This window comes from Gymnoscopelus microlampas, assembly GCF_963454915.1.
Source record: "Gymnoscopelus microlampas genome assembly, chromosome: 12".
Classification (NCBI taxonomy): Eukaryota; Metazoa; Chordata; class Actinopteri; order Myctophiformes; family Myctophidae; genus Gymnoscopelus; species Gymnoscopelus microlampas.
The window spans coordinates 39,289,262-39,310,464 of NC_139949.1; the positions used below are offsets into that span (position 1 = coordinate 39,289,262).

The 21,203-nt window shown below is 41.7% G+C and overlaps 1 protein-coding gene across 3 annotated transcripts in view; it reads right to left on the reverse strand.

The window, feature by feature from the left end:
• Positions 1-21,203, reverse strand: part of LOC311056918 (ryanodine receptor 1-like) — a 115,123-nt gene that overhangs the window by 35,070 nt on the left and 58,850 nt on the right. For all 3 annotated transcript variants that reach the window (XM_084073767.1, XM_084073766.1, XM_084073765.1), the window contains exons 60-78: positions 20,991-21,114; positions 19,366-19,481; positions 18,525-18,592; positions 18,147-18,268; positions 17,948-17,997; positions 17,747-17,807; positions 17,520-17,646; positions 15,442-15,553; positions 14,914-14,995; positions 14,429-14,559; positions 13,911-14,231; positions 13,158-13,398; positions 12,419-12,506; positions 11,760-11,852; positions 6,337-6,507; positions 5,935-5,994; positions 5,303-5,437; positions 3,933-4,045; positions 1,774-1,870 (exon numbers count right to left, since the gene is read on the reverse strand). In XM_084073767.1, coding sequence (XP_083929893.1) covers positions 1,774-1,870; positions 3,933-4,045; positions 5,303-5,437; positions 5,935-5,994; positions 6,337-6,507; positions 11,760-11,852; positions 12,419-12,506; positions 13,158-13,398; positions 13,911-14,231; positions 14,429-14,559; positions 14,914-14,995; positions 15,442-15,553; positions 17,520-17,646; positions 17,747-17,807; positions 17,948-17,997; positions 18,147-18,268; positions 18,525-18,592; positions 19,366-19,481; positions 20,991-21,114 — 2,312 coding nt within the window. The remainder of the gene's footprint in view (positions 1-1,773; positions 1,871-3,932; positions 4,046-5,302; positions 5,438-5,934; positions 5,995-6,336; positions 6,508-11,759; positions 11,853-12,418; positions 12,507-13,157; positions 13,399-13,910; positions 14,232-14,428; positions 14,560-14,913; positions 14,996-15,441; positions 15,554-17,519; positions 17,647-17,746; positions 17,808-17,947; positions 17,998-18,146; positions 18,269-18,524; positions 18,593-19,365; positions 19,482-20,990; positions 21,115-21,203) is intronic.

Below are 21,203 nucleotides of genomic sequence, written 5' to 3' on the forward strand. Positions count from 1 at the left end.
TATTCTGACTGGAAGAACTCAATAGTGTCAATTGAATTCCAATATGGCCGCCAGTTTTCAAGATGGCGGTTATTACGTGACTCAAAATGAGCATTTTCGGAAGCTGTCTGATCACAGATATTGCATTAAGTTGAAGGGAAACATCCATGATCATTCATTGAAATGCTGTGGTCAAGCTCTATTGGTTTGTCATTTTTTATAAGAGTGATGTCAAAGCACAACCCGGGCACACTGGTGACATCACTGCTGTGAGACTCAGCATGGGGTTCAGTGTCGGCTTGTAGTGTACTAGCTGTAGGTGTAGTTTACTAACTGTTGTAGTGGTGTACTCATTGTAGTTTGTACTGTAGTATACGTTAATGTCACAAATGCTAATAAGCCCCTGTATATATCTCAACTACAAGTTTAGTTTGTTGTAGTATTGTAGTTAGATTGCCGCACCTGAATTGACAGGATGTGCCAGCGCGGGAGACAAACAAACTCATCAGCCTTGAAGGCTTAAGTCCTTGCAACCACGAAGAAGCTGACTCCAGCATCTTCACACATACTCTCCATGCAGCCAAGCAACAAATGAAGTCTGTGTTGATTGAGGCATGCAACACAGATATTCTTGTTGTTGCAGTCAGTGCAGGCTTAGAAATTATGTGGGTATAATTTGGCCAGGGTCAGTCCATTAGGTGATTGCCAATTCATGATATGGTAGTAATTGTTGGCCCAGAGAAATCCAGTGGCATGCTGTCCTTCCACGCCAGTGGAAAGACAGTTGTGTCAGCTTTTCATGGTAAAGGCAAGAAAACTGCATGTCAGGCAACAGTGTGCAAAATGCAAACTGAAAGCCCTGCCAACTGTGGCTGGCAAAAAGATGGAGAGGTCTGGACAATCCCTCCACCTATTGTTCAGACTTGTGAGCAGTTGACAAAATGTGTCTAAAAGACTGAATCCCGAGGACGATGCAAATGCTACCACTTCATGCTTAAGTGTACACAGTTGTGTGTCTGCAAATGTGAGGACTAAAAGAAGAACCAAACTGTTACGTTTTGGTTCCATATGACCAAAGTGCAGTCCAGTCCAGTCCAGTCCAGCATAATACAGTACAGTCCAGTACAGTACTACAGTCCAATACAGTACAGTCCAGTATAATACAGTCCAGTCCAGTCCAGTAAAGCACAGTACAGTGCCGTACAGTGCAGTACAGTATAATACAGTGCCGTACAGTGCCTACAGTGCCGTACAGTACAGCACAGCACAGTACAGTATAGTACAGCACAGCACAGCACAGCACAGCACAGCATTTGTATCATCATAATATCCAATAATTAAAATTTTGTAAATGCAGAATTGGATTCCACATACTCAAAAACATATATTTGGATGTATAGACCATCAAAATAGGATTATTCAATCAAAATATAGTTCAAACACCATTTAAAACCACTTCGAATGGCGGCCATCTTGAAAAATGGCGGCCATATTGTTTTTTCAAGTGGATCTCGTACTTTTCTGAGAGAGTAGGTTCTGAAGCACTTGTGTGCCAAATTTGGTGCTTGTATCACCAAGTGAAAGATCGTTTCAGCAATCTGCTCCACTAATTTGTTCATATAAAGATGTATTCACAATAGTTGTTTATGGATTACATAGTCACGACTCACGACTAGAGATTAACTTTAAAGGACCGTACCAGCAGACTGCAGCTTTAACTTCCATCAATGTAAAGCGGAGCATTGCTGGGGTTTTTAAGCTAAAGATTCATGGAAAATGGCACAACAAACTCACTGATAAGTCATCTATCATCCTGTCTTCAAAGGAGTATCCCTCTGTGTGGATCCAGTTACGTTTGTAGCCCTCCAGGAACATGTTGGAAGCTCTGTGCCTGTGATGGAAGCAAACACGCACACAAAATGTATGAGCATAATGTACATAGAATTATCTTTGAGTCTTTCATGCATTTTAAATGTAAAATGCTTTGGCCTTCAGTGCTTCTGTGAGAGAGAAACAATACAACCAGTTGTTTATCAGATATTGAGTTGCAGTGCATTGATTTATATTCCTAAAAGCCACGGTGTCCATACATTAGTCTACATGCAGTATATATTCAGCACACAATGACATTTTATATGCGGCAAAGTAATGTGAAACCAATTTATTAGTAATACCCTGCACGTGTTCTCAGACAAGTAATACAATAAAGTTCTTCTGCAGAGGAAATAGCATTAGGATATATATTCCATGATATAGCCGAGCATCTACACTAGATCAGTCCACTGTTTATAAAAAATAATGCCAAAATTATGTCTATTGATTTCAGTACTCACTTTTTATATAAGGCTATTACACATTGGTTTATAAAAAATAATAACCAAAAAAAAAACATTGTACAGTCACGCAGTTAAAATGCTGCAATTAATTGTTGAAAACAACTGTGCTGTGTATTTAGACCATTTTGGCAATTTTTTACACTCGGTCACACCGCACTTTAATTCTACATGAGGGTGGATTCTGCCAATGCTTTTCAATGGGAATGGCGTGGTTTATGGTCTTGCGCATCTTTCTGTGTGTCGCGCACACCTTGCGTTTAAACGTTCTATACGCCATGTCTATGCTCGAGACAGATGCTGCTTTTCCCCCTCTGTCCAAACGAGTGAGTCGAAGGTGGGCAGTCCCAAGACTCAGGAAGCGACATGGTGCTCGCAATTGAACAACTGCGGGCTACGGGGTGGGTCCTGAAAGTGAGTGACAGGTGCGTCACTGGTTATTCGGACAGAAAGCGCTGCAAGCTACTCTGGCTGCAAAAAAACAGTCGGCCCCCACAACTTTAGTTTATCAGCCGGCAGCCATTGTTTGGTGTGACAATGTCCGAAGGGTCACACCGAACTTTAGTTCTGCCTATGCGGGTGGATTCTGCCAATGCTTTTCGATGGGAACGGAGAGATTTCTTGCGGAAATCCTCCAATGGCAACAAACCGCTCCGTTCCCATTGAAAAGCATTGGCAGAATCCACCCTCATTATGAGGGTGGACTGGAATTTTACCTATGACTCATAGGTAAAATCATTTTACCCATGCAGTAGGTACAGTAAAATTCCAGTTCGGTGTGACCGCACCCTAAGGGGCTCCGTCCTCGGAGGCCTTCTTTCCTGAGTGCAGTGTATGTTTTGAATGGTTTTCAATCGGAGCGGCGTGTATTTGCGCTACACTGGAAACGAAATATTGAATTGAAATATTTTCAACTCTAGGCATTTGGACATGAGCAACCAGCTTGCTTTCAGCTGGGGAAGAAAAGGCTTTGATGGACATAGTGCCTCCGTTTACTGTGTAGAATAAATTTAGTTTTTAGGTTTCATTGAATGTGGCTGGTTGTTTACCTTGGCAGTGGGTGTAAAGTAACTAAGTACATGTACTGAAGTACTGTACTTAAGTTCAATTTTGAGGTACTTTTTCTTTACTGGAGTATTTCCAATTTTCAATACTTTATACTTTACAAATATTGTACTCTTACTCCACTACAATTCTTTGAAAGTTACTAGTTACTTTGTAGATTATTATTAACAGGGGTTAGTGTGTTTGATTATTATTACAAAACACACCCCTTCAGCCCTATGTATATTTCAGCCATTTGAAAATAGCAGATCTACAAGCTTACAATGCGTCGCTAATATGCGAAGCATTGTGAGCTTGTACAGTAGACCGGCTATTTTCAAAAGTTGTAGATCGGCTATTTTCGAAATACTTTTGATACATTTTGAACTTGTGAAATGGGACATTCTGCACAATGAGTCCTTTTACTTTTGGTACTTTAAGTATATTTTGATGCTGATACTTTTGTACTTTTACTCAAGAATATTTTGAATACTACGTGTAACAGAGTATATCTACATTGCAGTATTGATACTTTTACTTAAGTAAAACATGTGAGTACTTCTTCTATCACCGTACCTGGGTATGTTGTAGAGTGGTGTCATCCTGAAGCAGGCCACCACTGCCCTGCGTCTCTGCTTGGACAGCAGTTTGTGCCACACCATCATCTTCGACTTAAAGGGGCGCTCCGTCTAGACCAGCAGAGTTTTATACGATTATGTTCTTTTAGAGAAAAGAGGCACGCACTGGTGGCAAAATAAAAACAATTTGTTCAATTGAAACTGTATTAAGAAAGAAAAATTCCATGTTGAGACAGACTACCCGAATAAATCTGCCCTTACTTTTGATACCAACTGCGTTGCATTGAACACACGACAGTCCCGATTCAATGCCAGGTAAGGCCATTTTCACAGACAAAAAGCCCTTGTCAATAAAACCAACCAACTACTATACTAGCTACTGTACCATAATGCTCGGCATTGCTATGACACTTCCATAGCACAAAGTGCAACTCATTCTATTTTCCACATCACACCAAATAATGCAGTCGACAAAATACCTGTCCACACGAATTCTGTGTAAAAAATGGAAAACAAAAAACATTAACTTGGTAAAAAAAAAAATCTTTTGACATGTTCATCAATATATCTCAAATAATGATTCTTTACAATTCAGGACAAAAATGATACTCAGCGATGTTCTGTGCCAAGCACTTGTGACTTGCTGTGTCCTATTAAACATCGTCCTACCTTTTGGTAAAGGAAGGATAAACACACACACACGCACACACAAAGTCATAAACTCTTCATAACACCGGTAGACTTGTGCATGAAGAAATATCCAGCTGCAACTCACTATGAGACACGCATGAACAAAATGCTAAACGAGTGAAAGTGAAGCAGATCTGCTTGATGCACATTATTCTGTCTCCGGCCCCACATCTGCTCCAGTTGGCTGTACAGTAGGATCATCTCCCACCACAGCCTTCTATCACATACCTCCCCTTAGATCGTCTGCATCTCGGCTTTCTGGAGGGGAGCATTCTAGACTACCCGAATAAATCTACCCTTACTTTTGATACCAACCCTGGTCATTCATTTTTAATGCTGATGGGGATATGTTTTATCCCTGCTTCTGTTCATACTGAACATGTCTGACATGTTTGATATATATGTTTGATAATAATATCACAATATAAAAAAGTAATTAATAAATGTATGTTAACCACAGCTTCTTTTTTTTCCAAAACGTTCTAATATCTATCTACAGTATATATAAAAAATAGTGAAAATAGCAGATCTAATAGCTCACAAGAGCTTGTACATCAGATATTTTCCTTTTTGTTGGATGACAAGGTATACCTTAAGTGGTTAAGAAAATGTCCATCCCCCTGTTTTTCCACAAATCGAACCCTGTTGGGTGTTGTCGCTTCAATGTTGGCTACTCACCACTTCAATATGATAAAGGACAGCAGACACCTCCTGTACTCTCTTCACAACCTTCTGTGGGTTGTCAGCATCCTCAGCCTTCCCTGCCATCTCCTTGTACAGAGCCATTTGCCAGCGCATAGATGGGTTGTCAACCTATGCACAACAATCAGGAACACTGACCAGTTCTGCCTAAAAAGCGTGGTACAATTAAAGGCTCAACCAATGGAATTGTCAAAGTCCAGGGTCTGCACACACTATACTGTGAGTAGACTACTGCCAAAAAGACAGAAGCTCAGAAATGTGATACAAACTATGTCAAAAGCAGAAGTAATGAATTAAACTTATTTCCTGGTTATTACTTGAATTTGCAATTTGTGTTTGCACATAAACCACATCAAGAAAACTTAACATAATTCACAATTTAACACTTAATCTTTTTAAAGATGAACCGCAATGAAAAATATGTCCCCATCGCTGTGATTGGCTGAGACAAACACACTCTAGAACATGTCATCTTTAAACATAATACTTTGCATCTGTAATTATTGAAGCATCTGTTTTATTTTGGCACTTGTACTAACAAAGTAAAGTTTAATCTAAAGGCCAAATGACAACTTAAAAAGCTCTAACTTACAGAACCACCCCATTACCTTGCCCTGAAGATGAAGGTTGGCCTGCAAGAACTCGCGCACTTCTTCATCAGTGTCTCTCTGTGAGCAAAACAACCTTTCGGTGAACGTTATCATCACAACTTAAACTCTTAAAACTTGGTATCTGAGCGTGCAGGCTACTATATGAATACATTTTTAAGTTCGTAATTTTAAGAACTCATTCTTCCAGCTTTGAATTCACTGACAATTGCTTGTTCACAGCATCCAAATAATACAGTATGCAGTACACTGAAGAAGTCCCACTTTTTTGACAAACACTGAAGATCAGCATCATACCAATCAGCATTTATGTCAAGTCATTAGTGTGACGCTTACATGCCATTCTCTTGAGAAACAACTACTGTACTTGGTGGGGTTTATTCAAAGGCAGAAAAAGGCTACCAAAGAGTATCGGAGCTTGGCCAAGTTGATCAGCTCCTGGTCAGCAGGTGAGCACATGTTGAGGCCGATGGGGAGCATCTTTTTCAAGGCGGCCACAATTAGCGACGTCTGCACAGAGTAACGATCTCCCCGTTTCTTCTTCTTGGTACGTTCTGCGTCTGAGCCCCCGCCCTGGGAGAGAGAGAATAAAGGACCAAGAGGCATTCACGCTTTCTTACGAAGTGCCAGGGCACAAACCACCATGTGCGAGGTGAACATACCAAAAGCAAACACTGCGTTGCATTGAACACACGACAGTCCCGATTCAATGCCAGGTAAGGCCATTTTCACAGACAAAAAGCCCTTGTCAATAAAACCAACCAACTACTATACTAGCTACTGTACCATAATGCTCGGCATTGCTATGACACTTCCATAGCACAAAGTGCAACTCATTCTATTTTCCACATCACACAAAATAATGCAGTCGACAAAATACCTCTCCACTCGAAGGCTGTGTAAAAAATGGAAAACAAAAAATATTAACTTGGTAAAAAAAAAATCTTTTGACATGTTCATCAATATATCTCAAATAATGATTCTTTACTATTCAGGACAAAAATTATACTCAGCGATGTTCTGTGCCAAGCACTTGTGACTTGCTGTGTCCTATTAAACATCGTCCTACCTTTTGGTAAAGGAAGGATAAACACACACACACACACACACAAAGTCATAAACTCTTCATAACACCGGTAGACTTGTGCATGAAGAAATATCCAGCTGCAACTGACTATGAGACACGCATGAACAAAATGCTAAACGAGTGAAAGTGAAGCAGATCTGCTTGATGCACATTATTCTGTCTCCGGCCCCACATCTGCTCCAGTTGGCTGTACAGTAGGATCATCTCCCACCACAGCCTTCTATCACATACCTCCCCTTAGATCGTCTTCATCTCGGCTTTCTGGAGGGGAGCATTCTGCTGCCCCACAAAACCAACCAGCAGTAACCAGCAGTAACAGCAGGGCTGCAACTATCGATATATATTGATATATTATTTTATTATATTTACATTTGAATGTGAGACTGAAACAGCTTGCTTTTAGAACAAACTACATAAACTACATTTAAGTAGTTTGAACTAATATGTGCATCAGTAGGCCTAATAAACCAAGTAATAAGAGCGCACAGTTTTTTAAAAGTCTGCACCTGCAACCAGAGTAACTGTATAACAGTAACTGGAAACACGTATTGTAATATTGGAGTACATGGTCCATTTATTCTGTATTCACTTATTTATGTTGTATTACTGTTACTGTTACTGCTGGTTGTCTTTGTAGGGCAGAGTGGACCGCAAACATCATAATCCCTCTGAGCTCTGGCTAGTAAGGAGTGGGTACAGCAGAAATGGGTAGAAATGGTGAGGGCGAAACTGGGAAATGTATGGCTTTGGTCAAGGGGAGGTTGGAAGGGATCATTCTTTTAGCTGCAGAAGAGGAAATCAGCGCAATTGCATTGATAAACATAAATTAAAGAAAACATGCTGGTGCAATCCATTCAAGTAAGCATCCATGCACTCGGCATTCCACATAAAAAGCAAATCAGAAAAAAACAACCCTCTATGAATGTGCATACTGGCAAGCGACAGAAACAGCACCTTGTGAGAAGTTAAACATGTCATGCATGCAGCATTGGGGAGTGACAGAGCTACATTGCAACGTTACATGTTTAGACTCACACCGATAGGAAGCGGTTACTGTAACAAAGAATGAGCATGATCACACGGCTAAACCCAGAGTGTGTGTGGGATACGTCCATGTGCTCGCCTCCCGCACTCCTGACCTGTTCCTGTGAGGGTACATTACTGTTCTATTATGTGCACGGCTCAGGCCTGCTCCTTGTGCATGAGTCCATGCATCAGTGATTCTCAAACCTTTTCATTTCAAAGACCCCCAGTTTACTATGCTTAATAGGCCTATAACTCCATTTACACACTCCAATCATTTAGCACACACTGGTGTGCCTCAGCACCTCAGTTTGAGAACCACTGGTATGATGTACTTTGAAACCCACTTTGAGTGGTTCTCAAAGTGGGGTCCGGGGACCCCCATTGGTCCTTGAGCGGGCCCGGACCCCACTTTGAGAACCAAAAAAGCAAAAATAGAAGAACTACAAGCTCGCAAGGTGTCGCGATGCGACGCGTTGTGACCTTGTAGACCGGCTACTAGTTTCGCTATGACTAGAGGTGTGTCTTCAGATTTTGGCTTGTCCACTGGTGTGCCTTGGGCACACAAAGTTTGAAAACCACTGCCATTCACAATGCACTTGCAGACAGTTGACATTGTGAGGGTGTGTGCATAGTTCTCTGTATTATGATGATTAATCGATTTGGGTCAGAGAGTGGAGATAACAAGATGACTGCACAGTAATGGCCGCCTCACAATAACAGGAGAGGACGCAAAGCAGCTCTACAAATAGAGAAATCCTTTGGCAGATTGACAGTATGTGAGGTGGGGGAGGGGGGTTGATCATTTAAACTTTCAGCTTTGCATTTAAATATTTGTTTGTTTTCTTTTTTTTCTTTTTTTGGCTAGTGTTGTGTGCATGTGCTGTGAATATGAGATATAACTCCTAGCAGTGTCAGCGTCTCCAATTTAGTGCCATTTCTGGTGTGTTATGAAAGGCTAGCTTAGAGGAAAGAGGGCACAAAAATATTTTTCAAGGGATGCTTTTTCTCTCTCCTCATGTAATTAATTCTCAAGTAATATCATTGAATACATGTAAAGGAACTGAGTAATGTCTGCATCAAAACCCGCTGACAGTTAAGTTTCAGCACCAGGTCATGTGTTAGCGCGGTGCAGGTGAGAAGGCAGGGGGCGCTGTAATGGAAACTGAACCATGGCATGGTTCCACACAATTTCCAGGGGAGGTAGCCTACTGTATGAAGACATGAGCACAGAGAGGAAGACTAATGTTATCCCCTAGTAGAGGCAAAATAAAAACAAAAAGTTGCAATACAGTAAAAGAAAAAAGAAAAAAGAAGCTACATACCAATCAACCTTCCACAAGAAAAACCCAAAACGAAACCAACATGGCAAAGACAAGACGACTCCAATCCAACTATTGATCAAACTAAAGAGCAAACTCCAGTGGCAGGATGATGGCACTGCGCTCTCACCACAGACCTGAGGCCCAGTGGAAGATCTCAGTGCCATGAGCCCGACTTTCTACAGCAGAGTACTTTCATCAAGCGCCCATCCAGACTCCCCCCCTCACACACTGGCAGGACGTGAGGGGCGCCACCCACAGGCTAGGGGGGTCTGCCCTATCGTCCGGTGTTGATCTTGTACAGGAAAGGTGTCTCTCCCTTTTCTGTGTTACAGGTGTAGCCATTGCAGAAGTATTTTTTTTTACTGTAAAGTTACAGAGCTCTGAACGCACCATGAGGAGTTGTTTGGAAAACCTTTTTTGTATTTCCATCACAAAAAATATAATGTGAATTTTAATGCAGGATAGATGCGCTATTAGATGTATGAATAGGGCTTCTACATGGCTACAGCTGTATCAATCCAGTTATATGTATCCTTTTGTAGAATGTTACTTTAAGCAAAATGTGTATATTGATATGATATGTGTATTTGCTTGATTTTACAGTACATACACAACCTTGCTTTTACCCTGTTCTTATTTCAATATTATGATCGTGTCGTGCTATGCTTTTTGTAATCTCTGCATCATCGAAAATGTATTTCCGAAAGAAAATAAATAAAGGTTAAATAAAAGGTGAATGAATAGGTACTATAAATACACTATTGTGTTGTTGTTAACAAAGTCACCCACAATCCAAGATTGTGCATAACCGTCCACGTACGCAAGCGTGGCCCTATGAATGTGTAATGAGTCACTGGTGCCAATGTAACTAGATACAAAATACATGTCGGTGGCTTCTGTGAAGTAAAATTCAGGCCAGGATTTTCATCTCCTATTCCTGGAAGTAAGTGTGTATTTATAGCGATGACAAACTCTGGACTGAGTTCTTTTTCCACTGGTGATGGATTGCAAGGTATTAGCTGATAAGCAGATACAGCTGCTTGTACAAAGAAAGTATTTGTCACCAGTGCTGGATTTGGTTTGCCGCGTCATGCTTTTCTGAGCGGAACGCGCTGATGCACTAGTGCGTGTGTCTTTTGTGCATGTATGTGTGTGTGTGTGTGTGTGTGTGTGTGTGTGTGTGTGTGGATCTGATGTGCCAGTGTGCTGGAGGGGTTGATGAAAAGCTCCCCCCAGGGTGAGGTGCCATGCGGACAGCACAGCGGGCGTGCAGGGAACAAAGTCTAACCTCTGAGTCCCCGCCCTGGAAAACCCAGCATCAATGCAACAGAGGAGAGATAAGGGGGACAAGTCAAAATAAAGAATCAAGTTAAAACAGCTGCTATTGCTCTAACAAAATCAATAACAAAATATTATAATGGACACATTCACTTTACATTAATCTCATTCCGGTGTGTTACCGTAGCATTGTATAGCATTGCTATTACACACATTAATACTGTCTATATACAAACAGTCGGCATGTGAATATAATGATAATGATAATACATTTGTAATAATGCACTGTGCATTGTGTTCTCTACGTAGTTTCCATAGTGCGATTTCCATCTAGTTTGTACACACTATCAAGACATACCTACAACACTTTTGTCATGTGTTGATACACCGGAATGAGACCATTGTAATATAAATTGTGACCTGGAATACAAATCTGATCAACTTACAGTATTTAAAGTCAGTATTGTTCTCAACTGTGGTCCTGGAGACCCAGACTATTCAATGTTGTCTATCTCTAACAGTGTTCAATTGCATTCCCCTGGTGTTTGGCCCAAGTAAGTCCCTGGTCAGGCTGCTTAGAATACAAACCAGCAGTCCTGTGTGTCCACAGGGCCAGAGTTGAGAACCACAGGAATAAAGTAATAATGGCCTAAAATGTGTACAGATGCCAACGGTACCTGGTAAAGATGGAGCCTTTCTGTCTTGGCTTGCATAGTTGGATTAATATCAAAAGGTGCAAGACTATAAAGCTTGCGTTGCATACAGAAATGCTAGCATCATGACGTAAAATGTTACATTTGCAGAGTGCATTAATTAATACTACATATCACACCTAACATGGTTCAAATAATTAAGCAAAATATAACATTGTGGGGGGAAATAACAGAGAAATGATAAAATCCAGGACACAAAATAGCATAATATGATAATGTCAGGTAATCTGGAGATGCACAAATATGGCATCTAAAGACGGCATAATATATGACAGCCACGCAGCAAAATCCTGAGTCTTAATGTAAACGTGAAAGCTAAATTAACACTGAAAGTGTGAAATTAGACTCAATATTTTACTGTGTGTCAAAGCGTTTCCATCTTTCCTTTGATTCGCTCACCTTGCTCATCTTGCTCTTGCTGTCAGCGGTGAGGAATGACATGTTATTGATCTCATTCATCACCACAAAGTTCTGCTCCTCTCGCTTGAAATTCTGAGCAAACATGAAAAGTACAGAGAGAGAGCATGTGGTCAGCACGGCTGTGGGGCCAAAAGGACATTCAGTCTGACCAATAGCGGGGAATAGGATAAAACATGATCCTCACTGATGATCAAATGAATAACCAGAGGTGAGGGGATATCAAAAGCAGAAGGATGAATCCGTGTTCCTTTAAAAAGAAATATATTATTCGAGTATATTTTTGAGCCGGTTATCTACTTTTTACTTTGCTACAACTTTGCCATTTACCTGGTTACAACTGGTCTGCTCTAAATGCAGGGATTGAGTGTTGGGCGAAGATTGACAATAGTGATGTTAACAGGTGTTAAATGTTAACACGACATAAGTACAGTTTACTAAGTTAACTAAGTACATTTACTTGAGTACTGTGCTTAAGTACATGTTATGACAACATGGAAGTGGTCACTGGTGCAAAAAAGGTTGGGGACCTTTTAGAAAGGAAATATTAGAAAGGAAAGTACTTTCCCCACCCACCATCCCCCCAGAAAATGTAAGACTTAGTATACATGCCACCTTCTCAGCCAAATGAGTATACTCACATGGGACTTGGACCAGAATATGAATACTTCTCCCACCATTCGAAACAACTCTTCAGCATCTGGGTCCGGGCACGTCAACCACCTTGCCCTGTCAAGGGAAGAAAAAAAAAAATCACACCAGGGACTCATTTCAAGTTCAAATTTAGAGACTGACAAATAACCAATTTCAGGGTCCGATGAGCACCCGATACTTTTTCCTTTTATTACCCAGAGCAAAAAAAACGCTGGGTATGTATCATCATGGCGAACATACTTGCTGTGTTGATCAAATGCTAATTTCTCATCGCCTTTGTGACTAAATAGGGCTATTTAGTTTTTCTTTTATAAAAATGATTCATGGAATGAAAACCTTTACTTGTTTGTTCCTCCACAGCAGTGGTTCTCAAACTTTTTCGTGCCAAGGACCCCCAAATTGGTATGTGGCCGCTGACCCCCACCTGACAATATGCTGTGCCAGGGACCCTCAGAAGCAAAGATTTGTGTTAAAAATATTCGCCTTTGAAAATAAAAATATTTAAAGATTTGCACACATTTTCAAGATTTTTCAAATCTACCGAGTGCCACGCTATGAGCTTGTATATCTGCTATCTTTGAATAGCCAAAGTATAAAATATGGATAAAGGGGTTAAAATGGTTGTGACGTTTTATTAACTAATTTAGCTGGGGACCCCTTGGTATCCCCCCCAAGGACCCCTGGGGGTCCCCAGACCACACTTTGAGAACCAATGCTCCACAGTACCTGTTGTTGTCCACATAGCGGATGAGCAGAGGGTACAGGGCGTACAGGTCTCTGCAGAGCACGGCGAACTCGTCCCGTATGGTGCCGTCCTCCTCGTCGCACTCCGACTTGCCCTCCATGCGCAGGTGGTCCTCCTCAGCCACCACCTTCCCTGTGCGCTTCTTCAGCTTCTCCATGGTCGGGATGAAGTGGGACTTGAGCATCTCGGGCTTTGCCCTGCTCACGATGGGCTGGGAGAAGACTGGGAAGAAAGAAAGGGACGTCGTTGCGACTGGAGGACAAAACACTCAACGCACACGTGCAGGTGTATGCTACACACTGGTGGAAGAAGGATTTATTTTACTTTAAACGTAGAAATACTGTTACATGTTATCAAAATCTTTCAAAAAATAGCTGCTCTACAAGCTCACAACACGTCACATTGCGACACGTTGTGAGCTTGTAGATCGGCTATTTTTTAATAAACAAAGTATAAAATTGGGCTTAATTGTATGTATGTTTTGTAATAATCTAAATCTACAAAGTAAATTGTAACTAAAGTGTTCAAATAATTGTGGTAGAGTAAGAAGTACAGTATTTGCCTCTGAGAGTGTAGTAGCAGTATAAGGTAATAGCAAATTACAAGTAAAGTAAAAGTACCTCCAAATATATATATTTAAAAAAAGAAAGTACAGGACTTGAGAGTAAAAAACGTAAGTTACTTTCCTCCACTGATGCTAGCACACACAAACGGCATTAAAGGTGGTCCCTCACCAGCCAACCTCTTCATCCAGGAGGCTTCGTCAATACCCAGGTTATTGACGACGATCTTCATGATGCTACCCAGCAACTGGTTGAGGTGTTCCGAGGTGACATCGGTGCATATGCGGCCCTCCAGCTCGGGCAAGCACTCGAGTCCCCTCTCCCACCAGCGGGGCAGGTAGTTGCACAACATGGGCAGGGTGATTTCGATCACGTGGGGCATCTCGGTGTAGCGAGCCCCTGACTCCGCCAGGTCTCCGATCTCCTTCAGCAGGGTATCCAGCTCCGGGATGTCCGGACACAGCTCCTGGACCTCGTTGGGAAGGCCCAAGACTTTGGGGATCATAACGGAGAGAAAGAGTAGAAGAAAACAACATTCATGAGCAAGATGTGCATATGTTTGTTTTTTTTATTCACTTGTTTTCTATTCATGTGTTATTGTACTCTGTTTTCCAGCACAACAGGATGTGTTGTCAGTGATCGTGTTCAGCTGTCCTCGCTTGTGATTTAAGGATAAGATAAGCGCTCACTGGCTCTTTCCCTGGGTGTCTTGGTGGTGTACACAGAGAAGGCATTGAACTCATTCAGATGGGGCTCCAGGAAGGCGACAGGCATGGCGGCTGCAAGGTGAGCAAGACACTCTCCCACAGCCGGCCTCTGTCTAGAAAGTTAAAGAACAAGTTGGGAGGTAAATAAATAAATACATAAATAAGCAAATAAACAAACAAACAAATAAACAAATACATAATAATAATACCTCAGTGGTATTATGGTTGGTTAAACTGGGCTCTACTCTAACCAATCAAAAAGTACTTTTATAACACAATGAAAGTCTCCCTGATGCATAAATCAGTTCACCATACAGTATAGAAACAGCTGCAACCATACAGTAAAAAGTTTAAACTTACAAGTGGGTCAAAGAGGGGTTGGGGAGCCAAACTGTAGTATGTGTAAAGCACCTAAGGACCTTCAAATTCCCAGGCAACACACTTCTCCTGTGTAACTTCGGACTCACCTCTCGACATGTGGATTCTTGACTGTTCCCAGGGAGTAGATGCTACACATGATGCGATAGCATGACATCTGCAGATCATCCACTGTATGCAAGCAACAAAGACAGCTTTTGTTAGCCATACCACAAGAAAGAGTAAATGGTCAGTCACAGCATCAAGAACTTTAACCACTTGAACCTCAATCTGGGAACCCATTTGGTGAAAAAAAAGGAAAAAAATATTGATTACTTGAACCCGAGCATCCCTATTCTGGGGAAAACAATTGGCAAGAATTAGCTGATCTACAAGCATACAATGCGTCACAATGAAACTGGTTCGTCACAATGAAACATGTTGTGAGCTCGTAGATCGACTATTTTAGGTGAAGAGATTTGGAGCAGACCAAGTACAGAGCTGCCCCTAGTCAAGTAAGTATTAATCTCTCAAGACAGATTCAGTTTTAGCAAATAAAAAATAAAAAAGGGGTTCCCAGATTGACTAAGTATTAGTTCACTGAGAGTTTAAATGGTAAACCCAGTGACTGGACTCACGCATGACATCATCTCCAAACAGGTGCTGAGCGATGTGGTCAAAGAGGGAGGTGAGAACCGGGAGGAGGGCAATGGTGGTGTAGTTAATGTTCTGGGACACACCTTTCACTTGCTTTAAAAAGAAAAAAAAATCAAATTACTCTTATATTTGCCCTAGAGGAGAGAATTGATTACAAAATTACAAAACAAAGTACACCATACAGAAAACAACATCTGCCTTATTATATTATCTGATAACATTAAAACAAGACTTAACCACTTGAACCCCAACTATTCTGGGTTGAACATTTGCCAGAAACAGTAGATCTACAAGCCCACAACATGAGCTGATGTGTAAGGACTTTTAGGCAAGTAGCTATGGTTCTACGATTTCTGAATGCTTCAAGCACTGGATGATTCCATCATAGACACCGAGGTTGAGTTAATTATACCAACAAATTCACCTTTGACCTGGAATGACAGGGCCTATGCCCCCCAGTGTAAAACCCCACATCATCCCCTAGTCTGTTACAAAATAATCTTCTCGCCAAGATTCAGAGGGACAGAGAACTCTGGCGGTCATCCAGAATTCATATACTGTAGATCCTGCCTCTGTGCTAGTTGGGGTCCCAGGTGAAGACCATTCGCCCAGATCTAAAGGGGATGCCTGCTCCTGAGTTTGGGAAATGATTAACCAGTCGCCTATTAGTGCCGAAGGATTTTCATACCGCTGGCTTGTAAAAGTGCCATCTTGTAAATATCTGAGTGGCTAGGGACCCAAATGGAAGAATGCTGAATTGGTACACGTTGCCCATAAACACTACTGAAATTACAGCTAAGGGATATTCTGGCCCAACTAAACTCCACTAAACACACAATACACTAGAAAAGCGTAGATCTCCTGCTAGAGCTACTGCTAGACTGCACTGGTGGTCATGAAGAATGAATTAGACAGTGGCGTAGCCAGAAAGCTGGCAGCAGCTGGGCATGGGGATTTGTGGGTGGGCACTCATGCACGCGCGCTGCGCGCGCGTGCATGAGTGCCATGTGCGCGCGCGATTTTTTCCGGTTATTATCGGTTAAAATCTTACTTTTTTGCGCAATTTGCGGGTCTTTTGCGGGTTTATTATGTTATTTAATTCTTATTTTTGCCTTCATTTTCATGAAAATATTGACAGGTCGCAAATAATGCCCCGTTGTCCGCCTCCTCCGCGCGTCCGCAGTCCGCCTCCACTCACAGAGCACAGGCACAGTTAAAAAAAAAAATCTTCTTTTTTTTTTTGGGTGGGCACAACAGCCAGGTGGGTGGGCCCAGGCCTACCTATGCCCACCCGTGGCTACGCCCCTGGAATTAGAACACAATTATCTGTCATGTAAAATGCCAAAATAAACATGTGCGCATTGGGTGGAGAGTGAGTAGTAGTGAGCCAGTTACACAGGTAAAGGTCACAGACCAAGGATATTTCAGGTACACTGATGAAATGTTAAGAATGTAAATAACAAGCAACTAGGGCAAGTGGGGCCCCAAATCATATGGCTGGGGGCGCTGATGGCCTAGTGGTTAAGGCGCATACCAGGCTCTAATGATGACAGCGAGCCTGGGCCCGATGACAGCGAGCCTGGGCCCGATGACAGTGAGCCTGAGCCCGATGACCTTTGCTGCGTGTCAATACCTGTCTCTCTCTCTCTCCCCGTTTACTGTACTATCCAAAATAAAGGAATAAAAACTAGAAAAAGTGCTCCTCGGAGCACAGGTCAGTTATTGTGGCCACCTGGTGGCGCTATAACAGGCCCATGTGAAAAATTGGGGGCAGAGGTTCTGAATTGGCATCCAGGGAGTGTGTGTGCACAGTTTCACAGCGACCGGGCCAACGGTGCCGGAGATTAGCTGTAACACACGGACAGGACAGGACACACGGACGGACGGACACACGGACGGACGGACAGGGGGTAAAACATACTCTCTCGCCATGCCTTTCGGCCTGGCGGAGACAAAAAATATATATATCCTTAAAGAAAAGCCATATGGCTTTCCAGCCATGGATAAGGAAGACAACAGTAGATTTCAACCGAGTCAGCTGTAAAATACTTAAAATTACCTGATTGCCTTTAGACACTTTGCCCAGTTTGAGGTTTTCAACCATTTTCTCAATGTCATCAGCAGCACTCTCAAAGAATGACCGCAACCCTGCCTTCACAATCTCAGGCCCAGATTTCATTACTGTCCTATAATCATAAAAATAAATACATTTTACACACATTTCATGCATGCATCTTAAATCTGCATTATTGTGTGCTATAGTCATCTAAAGCCACATTACTTTACCTGGCATCCAATGATCGTGCAAGAATGTGAAGACAATTAACAATTGCTGAAGCATCCGTTCCTGCAAAGATCACACCATAGACCATAAACCAGTGCAGATCAATGCAGTTTTGTGTGAGGGACATTTTTATAATTCAATAGGCTATCATAGACAAGAGGACAAACAGTTGGAAACTTTCTGTGTGAGAGCAGACGTCTTACCAAAGAGAGAAACTCTCTGTCTCACCAGAGCGGACATTTTAACGAAGATACTATAGAAGGAAAGGAAATGGAAAGGAAAGGAAAGGAAGGGAGAGGAAGTTTAAGGAAATCAAAGCCAACAAAAAAGGGCAAAGTAAAATGAGGAAAAGGTTTCAGTTCACAGCTTGTGTGTGTTGTGTGTATGATGTTTTGTATATACCTAGCAATCATCTCCTTTTCCTTATTTGAGGAATGGCCTCCACTCCCAAGAACTTTAGCAGGCGTGGACAGGAAGTAGAGACAGTGGTTCTTAAAGTACTGGTTGATCAGAGGCAACAGGATCTGAAAGACAGAGAGTTAAGCCTGATTCATACTTGGTCATCATGTGGTATCACACGCCGAGAATAGCCGACCTACAGTATGAGCTCACAACATGCAGTGGATGCGACGCGTTGTGAGCTTGTAGGTCTACTATACTCGGTCGTTCTTGGTGTGCGACACCATCGTGCGACGAAACATACTTTGGGCTCTATTGTGAGTCATGGAAATGAACTGGCTCGTCAACACACAGATACTGGGGGCGATGTTCAACTCTCACCTTGGCAAAGAATTTGATTTCCTGCTCATGGGGAGACTTCTCCACCCGTCCACTGCTTACAACAGCCTCTGAAAAAGACATGGGAAAGAATTAGGGGGTCCCTCTGAACAGGGGTCTTCAACAGGGGGTCCGGGGGACCCCTAGGGGGTCCTCAGAGTTACTACAGGGGGTCCCCCAAATCTTTGTGTGATATGATTATTTGTTTTTACATTAACCACTTGAACCCTAGTATCCCTTTTCTGAGGAGAACTTTAGCCAAAAATAGCAGATCTACAAGCTCACAACGCCTCGCAGCGAGCTTGTAGATCGGCTATTTTTGGCAAAGAGTTATAGGTGTGTACAGGGTAAAAAGAGCAGCAAAAGTTGATCTGAAACACAACTGTATACAATATAGAGGGGGGTCCCCGCTTCATCTCTCTCTCAGCTAGGGGGTCCTTGGACTGAAAACGTTGAAGACCCCTGAATTAGAACATTATATCTTGTAAAATACACACACACGCACGCACGCGCGCGCGCGCACGCACGCACGCACGCACGCACGCACGCACGCACACACACACACACACACACACACAGTTTTTTAACCACTGTATATGTATCGTTGCCGTCGGGCAGAAATCTCTTTTCTCCATGTTTTATTTTTTTATGTTTTTTCTGACTCCAAATTCAGACAAGGTTTTAGCTGGACACGAGCCTGACTTACACTATGAAAAACACGCGCACACACACAGACAGCCTCCTGCAGAGCAATAATTTAACAACGCATAACGTTGTAAATACACCTCAGTTGCATGTACACAAATAGAAGTTGTTGATCTAATTCTCCCAGAGTCAAGAATACCCAGATGAGCGATGAACTCCTGAGCGATCTCCATCCACTTCAGCAGCTTCTGCAGGAAACCATACGCAAACCTCTTTTCAATGGACGAGATGTCAGACTCCATATCTTTCAGGCCCCTGAAATTAAATGGAGAATATGTTTTAACCACATTGAACCCCAGCATTCCTATTCTGAGCATGTCAATAGGCTGAACAAACAAAAAAAGGCTGTTTTTACAGTGACTTTTTCATATAAGGAATAATAAAAGTGCACAATATTACAAAAGTGAGAGAACTACAAATACAAAGTAAACCAACCGCAATTGTGGCTATAGAAAAATCACCACGTCGGAGAGCTTTTTTCCAGCAATTAATAACAAGCAAATCATTATGTTATCTGTCATCATGGTCTTTCGCAAACAAAGAATTAAAGAACTGGGGAATGATATTTTGAGTTTTCAATTGATGGTTTGTGGAACAGAATGAACAACATGTCCCATGATGTTTAGAAATGATGAGGTTGATGTATGGCTTTTTGTTACACATACTGTAGGAGACACGATGACATAACCACTTCCATTCAATCAGCCAGAGCTGCAATTTTGCAGTTGAATTGTTATTGTCTTACAAAATAATCAGCTTACATAATATGTAACTCACTCTAATCTATGTGGATTATGTAAAGGGAAGGAATAGTGTCGTTATCCGCGACTGCTAAATTGTAGTGTCTTGGTGAATATTAATTTCCTAAAATAATACATGCAGTTCCTGTGGACACTAACCCTACATACAGTATGTGACAAGCCTGTCACATTTTGATTTGATTCCCTATGAATTGATATGACATTCCCATCACTTTAATGACCTGAGTCTACCATATGAATCAATGGGGTGCGATGATGATATAAGCACGTTCGTCCAATCCACCATGCACGCAAGAGCTGATTTGAATTACTTTCAACATTATCAGCTTAAATGTAACTCATTCTAATCACACTTTGATCGTTTGAACAGCGGGACTGCTACCATCTGCTGGATAAAATATTCAAACAAATATGATGAACCTGCTCAGTGGTTCTGTACTTCTAGTGGTGTAAAGTAACTAAGTGCATTTAAAACAAGTATTGTATTTAACTATATTTCTGAGGTACTTTTAATCTACTTGAGTACAGTAACATGTCCACTTATCAGTACTTTATACAGTACCTGTACTCCACTACACTACAGAGGCAAATAATGTACTTTTTACTCCACTACAATTATTAGGAAACATTAGTCACTAGTTAATATCCAGATTTAGATTCTTAATACAAAACCACTGAAGCCCTATTTTATATTTTGTCTATTCCAAAATAGACATGGATTCATTGTTCATTTGAATCTAAAATAATTGGTGTTTGTCCAAAAACATTACTTTTCAGGAAATGGGGAAAAAAATATCTCTGTTCCAATGGATCCTACTGTATGTAATTATTTAGTTACAAGCTCTTGTTAATTATTTCCATTGGTAAAATATTTATAAAACACACAAACAGACTTAACCACTTTCCCTTTCAAAAACAGCAGATACAAGGTTTCTGCCCGACATCAAAGACATCCATGTTGACACAAGCATGGCATCATCATCATCATCATTATCATCATCACCTGGTGACAGCGTATCCATTCATCTGAAGGAATTTGAGCAGCTCCTGGGATTTCTCTCGATCTCGTGCCTTTTCCTTTGCAGTCAGGGTGTCATAGGGCACCAGCAAGGGGTGAGTGCCTCCTCCTGCACATAGTGAACACAAAACACATTAAAAACAACGATACTCTGTATGGGATCATGGGTGCTGTTAACCAGTGGTTGTCCAACATTTT